This window comes from Ochlerotatus camptorhynchus, unplaced genomic scaffold (assembly GCF_037179485.1).
Source record: "Ochlerotatus camptorhynchus isolate MF236.1 unplaced genomic scaffold, CSIRO-AGI_Acam_v1.1 ptg000428l, whole genome shotgun sequence".
Lineage (NCBI taxonomy): Eukaryota > Metazoa > Arthropoda > Insecta > Diptera > Culicidae > Ochlerotatus > Ochlerotatus camptorhynchus.
In genome coordinates, this window is record NW_027040914.1 from 698,844 (window position 1) to 708,908 (window position 10,065).

At 40.0% G+C, this 10,065-nt stretch overlaps 1 protein-coding gene across 4 annotated transcripts in view; it reads left to right on the plus strand.

Moving 5' to 3' along the window:
* Positions 1-7,589, plus strand: part of Magi (magi) — a 61,307-nt gene extending 53,718 nt beyond the window's left edge. For all 4 annotated transcript variants that reach the window (XM_065234032.1, XM_065234035.1, XM_065234034.1 and 1 more), the window contains one exon: positions 4,668-7,589. In XM_065234032.1, coding sequence (XP_065090104.1) covers positions 4,668-5,249 — 582 coding nt within the window. In that variant the 3' untranslated portion in view covers positions 5,250-7,589. The remainder of the gene's footprint in view (positions 1-4,667) is intronic.
* The last annotated feature ends 2,476 nt before the right edge of the window (positions 7,590-10,065 follow it).

Sequence of the window (10,065 nt, forward strand, 5' to 3'; positions counted from 1 at the left end):
CAACAAATCACTTTACATGAACATGATGTTTTTTTACCGTGCACTTTTATAAAACCGGAAGTCACCATCTGGATTTTAAAATGGCGTGGGGCATCGGTTTACCGTCTTTAGGCGTCATCCCAATTTCTGAAATACCAATATTGATGGGAATTTAACAGTATTTCCCAGTGGCGTTTCCTTAACCTCAATCTACCTGTGCTCCAACTCTCAAAACATAAACAATTATCAAAATATTGCTTGCAGTGGATAAATATCGAGTAAACTAGATGATGAAGTGTATTTTCAACCGATTCGAGTATGAATATGGTTTTGAAAGTTGGTGCACAGGTAAAAAGTGAGGTTACGGGACGCCACTGGTATTTCCCACTTTTTCTGAAATCTGGCGTCAGTATTAGCAGTGTTGGGAAAATATCAAAAAAATCAAATCTCACCAATGCCAAAGATCACGCTTGATTTTCGTAGACAAAAATCAACATGCAAACAACTGTGGTTGATATTGCAAGCTGTGATATTGCAGCTCAGAATATCAAGCTAACAAAACTCACCAGCTGCAAATCTCACCAAACTGTGGTGAGATTGAGTTTGATGATTTTTGCTTTAAACCCGAACGCAACCGAGACTTCCATAACGGCTAGCAGCAGTTGCTTCGTGACTGCCATCGGTGAAGATAAAAAGAGATAGCATTATTATATCTTCTCTTTCTAAAAAAAACGAGGTGCAACGGAATCATTTTTGCGTCGATGCAACTCTCAGCTTCAATTTTACACGTCGTGAATAGTCCCGCAATAGCAAATGAGGGTTGTAAAGCATGATATTGTGCTCCAATATAACGCGTGATATTGAAGAGAGTATGAGAGCGGAAAAATATCAATTTGCTAATGATTATACCATAGAGGTAACTCTAAGACTAGAAGGTCCCGAAATAACGTGCTCAACTTTTTGGCTCAGCTCTGGTACTCTCTTCGGTCCCAAGCTAATCGATTCACCCCTCGAAACATAGGAAAATCCACTAACCCCTCATTTCATCTGTCAAACTTTCATAACGAATCAAAACAAACATTGCGTAGTACTAGAATTTCGACTAGAATGGGATACGTTAATCGTTTACTTGGGACCAATTGGCTAGTTAAGTAGTGAGCCAATTCAAAATCGTTAGTTTCGAATTGATTGTTGATTATACCATCATTGCGTATTAGTATGGATGGATTCTTGTCGTGATGCTCTGTTTTAAATGACATTTTAAATTTGATTCGTTGACGGAAGAAAAGAGACAGAATCCATACATTCGGACATGACCGAAGACGTTTGCTGTGGGGTATAAAGCTAAAAGGAAGAGGTGACAATTGGCTTCTTCCTCTTTTATTTCTATCTCTATCTCTATCTTACGCACATGAAATCGACCAATCAGGAGCTGGTTCACGTTTGACAGAAAAGTGGTTCATTTTCGCCCCCGTTTTGTCACCTCTTCTCTTAGGCATAAAGTTATGTTAAGCTCAGAACCAAGAATGTGAGCTTACGTACTTTGTCACAGGGAACAGTATGGGTAACATAGGACTAGTAGAGTACAGAGTCATGAGTAAATGGATTATTGGTGTTGTTGTTTGACGATAATTTTCCAGTTTCCTACGACAATTCCTATGCCTTGTTTGGATTGGCTTGTCCTTACTCTCTCTATTTTCTACATTATATTGAACCAGTTCCACTTTTTGATAGATCTGAAATCTATCCGCCAGACAATAAATATTGCAACTATAAGCAGAATATGGAAAAATCTCCTAAAATATTATTTTCTGGCTAGGTGAATTTGGGCTAGTGTCACTCGGGCTCGAGGGGAGCGACTCTATTTTTGCAGGAAAGTTTCTGATTTACTGCTGTGAGATGCACGCACGCTTAGTAGATAGACAGAAGATTGATGAAGATTATGAAGATTTCCTGCAAAAAGGTAGAGAGTGATGCGAGTAGATGGATTTAGATGCAAGGGATGAAAAAGATTTTTTGTAGATTGATTCGCCAGCGTGAGATTTTTCAACCATCCTAACCTAAGATTTAGATGTGTCGCACCCAAGGAATCAAAAATATCTCCAAATGACAAAGTGACAAAAAGTCAGATGTGAGATGTGGAAAGCAATAATGATATAATCTTCTTCCTTTATTCATGACAAGCAGCTCGTGTGACACAGCTCACTCGGGGCTGTAGAAGAAATCGAGCAAATTGTTTGCAAGCTGCTTCACGAAGTACAACCGAAGATGATACACGTGTGTTAATGGGAATTTTTTTGTTATGTCTTTTCTCGATTCAGATCAAATTATGTCCTCATCCGTGTATATTGCAATTTTTTCAAAATGGTGTTCTTGAAATTTTTCAAATAAATTTTGCGTGAAAATTACATGTTTGCTCAAAATGACGTTTGACACAAAATTGTAGAGAAATATTTATTTTAAGCATAAATCAAAAAAAAAAAAATAAACCAAATATTTAAAAAAATCCCTACCCGATGTTCAATTTAGTAAGAGGTTGTATCCAAGAAACAACCATAGATTTGACATAGGATTACCTGCTCGGTATCAATGTTCGGCGACTGTGTTAGGGAAACCACTTTTTCCTATCACGGAAACGCTTCGTTTTCTGATGACAAAATTGCGCATATTCGTGCCCAAAATGCATGCAATTTTTGGTTTATTCAATAAATAATAAAATAAGCGAACTGGTTGAAGGAATTTCTTGCAAATATCCGAGGGGGGCGACACATCTAAATCTCAACTCTACATGCTCAAAAAGTCTCACACTAGCGAATCAATCTTCGGAAAATCTTCTTTCGTTTCTCGCATCTTCTTGTATCGCGAATCATCTTTTTGCAGCGAATCTTCAGAATCATCATCAATCTTCTTTCTATCTACTCAGCGTGCACGCAGTTAGCCACAATCTTTCCTGCAACGTAGATAGAGTCGTCCCCCTCGCAAATATCCTTCAATCGTGAGATATTCGCGATATAATTCGAAGTGTTTCTGGTTAATTTACAAGGTCACGATTTAATTTTTTCGGGAATTGACATCCGATTGACGACCTTGATAAATGTCCAGAAAATACTTTTTAGGAAATTTATTGTGGTCCTGAAAAGGACCGTTTTGTCGTGATGGTTGAGTAATGCTGTGCTATTAAGGTGTTCAACACAGATGAGGCTGATGAGCTGTATGCACGACACACAACTCACGAAGTGCTACGGAATCCTATCAGTAGCGATGCGGTTTCTTCGTCCTTCTTCGGTGAATGGACGCTGATGTGGGCTGCAGCTCGCTGCTTGCGGGCAGCTTTTCGTTGTGTACTGGAGAACAATGTTCAACGCCACACGCCGAAAGCACTGCTGCTGCTGATGACGACCGACCGGATACCACCACACACGGTGATTTAATAAGCACCGTTCATCGATACCGGATGGAATTCGATTTTGAAATCGGTGTTAGGGAAAGCGCTTTTTGCAGGCAATCGGTGATAAATTTGATCACCATTGCAACAGTTGAGCCTTTGGAGAGGGATGGTGAGGGGTGTCCCCCCCCCCGCCACCACTGGCAAAAAGAGACGATCGACGACCCGATCAAGTACCGACGATGTGTTTGAAACAGTTCTACCGATTTTTACCGCACTCCAGTTGTTATTTGAAGGAAGGCATCCAGTCGTAGGTTTGGAAATTGCAGTTATCGTTACCTCCACCACGGTATGTGCTCCTGTCATCGTCGACTTTACGTTCTCGAGGGGACACGTGTGGGGTAGGTACTGCTACTGTACCTTTAGATCAATTGATGGTATGCCCCCATCCAGAGTTATGTACTTTGACTATATGTTTAGTATTACTTCTGCGTGAAGTCAACGATTTACATAGTTGAAGTTGATAAAAGTTTCCAATTTAGCAGATTTGTAGAAATATTTCCAATCGATTGGCTTGTTCAGAATTAAAATCCATCCGCTTTTGTCAGAGTCATAAGTGGTCAAAACCTAACCTCTTTTCGTAACGCGGTCGATTTTTTTTTAATTTCATTGAAACTTCCTTTGAATTTATCCTCAGAACTTCTTTAAAATTACCTATCTTTAAAATTTACTTGGAATTATTCTTAAAATTCACTTACTTTCATTTGGTGAACTTTTACTTAAGTTTGACTGATGGAAAATTCACAAATAAACCTGCTATTCTACCAAACTTATTTATGACAGACAAGGAATCAATTTTGACAAACACCTTTTAGAAAATCGGACGATCTACAAGAGAGGGATTTACGAACATCTTAATTTTTATTTTCGAGCTTCTTATTATCAGTGCGAACCTCCAGCTGGGATATCAAACTGACTTCTGTCAGAAAACTGGCAGGATCAATCTTGATACCCGATCCAGGTTGGAACTGAAACAAAAGCAAATTCGGTATTAGAGTTTTCTTCAAAATACCCATAGCAATCTCCTCAAAATCACATTGAAATGTTACTCAGAACTGCTTTGGGGCTGTTCATAAATTACGTAGACAAAGGGGGAGTCAAGAATCCCAAAGAACTGTCTACGTAGTTAATGAACAGCCCCTTTGGAATTCTCCTTGATCTTGATCGAACAACACCCATGCATTTCTAATTACCTTATAGGTTCAAAAATCTGACTCCTCTAACCCATTCCATTTTCTTCCAGGAGAATGCCTCCCACCACCGGGTAGTGCAGCTGATGGGCGAAGCCGGTCTCCGCGGCCAGGTCACGATGATCCTACGGCGGCGAAAGCTAGCGAAACCGCCACCACCTCCGCCGAACCCTCGCTACCCGTACAACGTGCTGGTATCGCGCAACGAAAACGAAGGCTTCGGTTTTGTGATAATTTCCTCCTCCGGTCAGTACCACGGTTCCTCGATAGGGGACCTCATTCCGGGCAGCCCGGCCGAGCGGTGCGGTGAGTTGAAAATCGGCGACCGTATCGTGGCGGTCAATTCGATCGACATCACCGGAATGAGCCACGGAGACGTGGTGAACCTGATCAAGGAATCCGGACTACAGGTACAGCTCACGATCGGTTGTCCCCGGCCGGATGGAGTGGGGACACCGCTAATACAGACGGCAGCCGCCGCCGCCGCCGGTGGTCTGGCGTCGATTGCAGCATCCAATGGCTCCAACGCCAGTGGAAACGAAATGTACGTAAGTAGCAGCAACGGTAGCAATGCCGGAGGAGGCGGAGGAGTAGGGGGACCGATGATCAATCGATATCCGACGATTATCTCCTGATTGCGGACGAAGAAAGTTCTCCTCAGGCGATCGTCGCTGTCGATCGAGGAGGAACTGGAGGAAGAATGAAACGCGGAACCAAAGCATTTGTTTTAGAGCTAATCTTAAGTTGTGTGCTAGTGCATGAAGAGGTGGCAAAGCAGAAGCTCATTTACACCACCGCCGTTGTGTGAGAGAACCTGTTTTAATTAGCAGTTGCAGCTAGGTACACATAGATGCAGCAGGCGTGTGTATAGGGTAAACAGTGTGTTTACACGTCGTAGTTATAGTTGTTTTAGTAGTGATTGAGGATGATAACCGGCGATGCTTACATGATTGCTGCAGGCAGATGTAGCAACAGATCGCAAGACGAAAGAGGTGAATGAAGAAACGCAGCAACAGCATCAGCAGAAACAAAGTGGCAATAGAAGTTCGTACTATGAGTGTAGATACGATGCGGTTTGATGCGGTGCAAGTTGCATCATACTATAACTACACCCGGTTTGTGTTTGGTGGTCCTAGCACCAACTAACCGTCGGTCGTGTGTACGTGCATGTGTGTTGGAGAGCTGATGCATCGTTGCACTTGTTTTCCAGATAAAATCGGTTGGAACCGACTTCTCGGTTGGATAATTGCTAGGAGGGCGTATTTGTGTGTACGTTTTCTGTATTATGTAAGAACGAAGATGTCTGTCTTTTTTTTCCACGAATGCTGCAGCACGTGTTACTAATTACGATTCTCACGAGTTCCTGTGCTAATTGGTCCAATGCTTCTATTACTTACTCTAATGAAGTCGATAGTTTGTTCTACATAACAGCTTTAAACATAAGATGTGTAGATTGATTAGCATTTCATCGTGGGAATGCTACATTCAAGAAGCATTGCCTAATTTTAACCTTTTTTTTCTGAACTCGGCGGGGTGAATTTAGAATCTTGTTGTGAGATTGATGTGATTTCTTTAACCCTTATGTGTCTGAGGATTTTTTTTTAAATTTTGTCCATACTGTGATCTTCAAATTTTTTACACGGTTGGTGCCGCTGAGTCGCAATGTACACGGTACGTTTGTAATTTAAATTTCTCGATAACGATACAACCCATCGACTCGATTCGAATCACGTAATGCGTTTAAAGCCATAGGTAATCGAACGGCATACTTTCAAAAAAAAAAATAGGAATGGCATAAAAATCATTTTATTTTTATATTTTAGTACAGTCAAGATTCCTGTAGTACGGTTAATAGGGACCGCACTATAGGAACCGGCATTAACGAATACACTTAGCATATAAGATTATAGCTAATTGGGGACAACACTTATTGTAGGGTAATTTGAAGAGATGACTTCCTGGTGTCTTATTAAATGTTATTAACAAGATAGATGCCCTCCATTTGGGACAATTTTGCATCCGAAAAGTCAGAAGTCTGGTCCTCCGGAAGACCCGGAAACTGATCCTGTACGTCTTATCAGAATGAATTCGACGTTGTGACCGGAATTTGGCCACTGTTTTTTTTTTTTTTTTAAACCATTCATTGACATCTTATACATATGAATTTGGAGTTGCGGTCGGAAAATTTACCCTTGGGTCCACGAAATGGCCCTCCAGAGGGTCCAAATCATACATAAAAAAGAGAAATTTACGAAAATGATCCAAGAGCTCTTCTGATTTTTCGAAATCGCTCATAGATGTCTCATCAGAATAAAATGGAAGTTGTGACCGGAAAATGGACCCTTGGGACCACGAAATGGTTCACCAGGAAGATCCGGAACATCCATAAAATTGTTTAGTTCTTGAAACTGAGCTAAGAGGTCCGCTTTTTTCGAAACCACTCATTGGCGTCTTATCAGAATCAATTTGGAGTTAAGACCAGAAAATTGACTCTGGGGACCTGGTCCCAAAGCCATATTTAGGAAGACAAAAACATTAGCGCCCAAACCATCACTTTTAGATATATGGTGTCTTGGGGAAAGTTTCTTCGTAATTTTTTGACAATCTTTTCATGTTAGGAAAATTAGGGTGGTCCATAAAATTGGTGAATTACAAACTTTGCAATTTGAGATAGATCAATGCGATGTTTAAAAAAGTTGTAGAACAGTCAATTTTAAGCAACATTGCTTTAGACATTAAATTTCTATCTGTTATGGTTCATGAGCTATGATTATTTTAAAGTAGCAGGTTAGGGTGGCCCCTAGAAATTTGGCTCATTTTAAATATATTTTGATACGTTTATTTCTCGTAAAAACTTGGATCTAGATACTTTTAGAACTTTTTATGACGCATATTTGTGCTGAAGCAACTAAGTTGATATCTCCTTTATTTGAAAAGATATGGCTAGTTTTTTGCTATGACTTTTTTAAATTAAATTAAATGCACTAAACACACAGTTTTTTTTACCAATAATGAAAACTATACGATCTTTCAAATGGAATCAAAAGTTTGAAAATTAGTTTGCTCCATTTAGAGCGATTGACAATTTAATAGAACCATTTTTTCGAAGATAATCTCCATTAATTTTCTTATAAAAAAAGATAGCATCCTGGTTACTTCAGCAAACATGTGCGTCATCATAAGTTTCAAATGTGTCCAAAACAACGTTCTTACGAGAAATGAACTTATGAAAAGGTAGTTAAAGAAATCTGTTTTTTGTATGGGTCACCCTAATCTGCTTGTTTAAAATAATCATAACTCATGAGTCATAAGAGATAGAAATTTGATGTCTTGGGCAAAGTTGCTTCGAATTTATTGTTCTACAACTTTTAAGAACATTGCATTGGTCTATCTCAAATAATAAAAAAGTTTGTATTCTCAAATCACTAACTTCGCTAACATAAAAAGATCGGAAACTGGCGGTTTGGGCGCATACATTTTTGTCTTCCTAAATACGGCTTTGGGACTATTGTGCAGTGCATGGTCTTCCGAAAGATCCGAATCATCCGTAAAAGAGGTGCATTCATGAAACTGATCCAAGAACTCCGTATTTTTTCGAAATAGACGTCTTTTAATTAATAATTCGGGAGTTACGATCGTCTCATCAGAATGAACTCGGAGTTGTGACTGGAAAATGGACCCCAGGGTCCATTGGATGGTCCTCCGGAATATCCGGCACATCCGTTAAAGAGGGTAGTTCAAGAAAACTAATATCAGTACTCTGGTTTCTTTAGAACTATGAACGGTTTCGAAAAAAACCATGGAGCTCTAGGATATGTTTCATGAGTTAACCACTTGTAACGGATGTTCCGGATCTTTTAGTGGACCTACCCGTGGTCCCCAGTATAAATTGTCTGGTCATTCCTCCGATTTTATTTTGATAAGTCGTCTATCAGTGGTTTCTAAAAACCGTGGAGCTCTACGATCAGTTTCATGAATTGACCGCTTTTACGGAGTTTCCGGATCTTCCGGTAAACCATCCCGTAGTCTCCAGTTCTGATAAGATGTCTATGAGTGGTTTCGAACAAACCACGTAGCTTTAGTATCAGTTTCATGAATTGACCACTTTTATGGACGTTTCGGATCTTTAAGTGAACCATCCCGTGATCTTTTGGTCAAAACTCCGAATTAATTGTGATAAGACGTCTATGAGTGGTTTCGAAAAAACTGCGGAGCTCTAGGATCAGTTTCATGAATTGACCGCTTTTACGGATGTTCTAGATCTTTTAGTGGACCAACCTGTGGTCCCCAGTTTAAATTTTCTGGTCAAAACTTCGATTTTATGGTGATAAGACGTCTATGAGTGCTTTATAAAAAACCGTGGAGCTCTAGGATCAGTTTCACGAATTGACCACTTTTACTGATGTTCCGGATTATCCGGTGGAACATCCCGTAGCCTCCAGAGTCCATATTCTGAACACAACTCTGAATTAATTCTGATAAGATGTCTATGAGTGGTTTCTAAAAAAACACGTAGCTCTAGGATCAGTTTCATGAACTAACCTCTTTTAAGGATGTTCCGGATCTTCCACATGACCAGACTCGTGTCCTCTCGAAAACAGACTCTTCTCAAAAGGTGACCAACTATATGCTTAACAACTTCTCCAAAGACATCAGGAAGTTATTTCTTCAAATTGCCGTACAATCAGTGTTTGGTCCCAATTAGCTCCATTTCCATATAGTATACGTGTATTCGTTAATGCCGGATCGACCGCACTATAGGAATCCAGTGGCATCAGCACTATAGGAATCCGGCAAGAACAAATCCGCACTATAGGAATCTTGACTGTATGTTCAAAATCAAAATCTTTGTAGGTTCACACTGTTCATATCCTCCGTGTAAAAAGGATCTAAGTCTCGATTACTTTTTCAAAGGGACGTATCAGCTTTTGCAAACAATGCATTTGATCGTCAATTTGGCGTAACTGGTAGCTCTCACACGCTTACTAACACCATTAGCAGGTAGGGAAAAATTTCCCCTATCTGATGGTAGTGTTAGCACCGACAAACCGACATGAAACTTAAACTTAGCTCTTGATCGAGAATCCATAACGGCTGATTCAAATGTGCAGCGATCCCATCTGTCAAAACCATAGAAATGTTTTATCTAGATCAAAATATTTTTTTCCGAAATAGATTAGACACGAACCTACTCATACATTTTGGACGCGTATTCGTGGCTAGGATAAATATTTTCCGCGAACACGGCGGCACATGTCAGTTTTGTGCTTTGTTCAGAATTTTCTTTGTAATTTGTATGATAATTCATGTCGGTTTGTCGGTAGTGTTAGCATGCGTGGGCGAGCTACCTTTTTGCCTTTTTCAAACAGTCTTTTAAATTTTTGAAATTGCCGTTTTCAGAAGCTTGGCAAGGTTCGATTTTGTGACTCTAGCAGAATCACTACCTAGGTG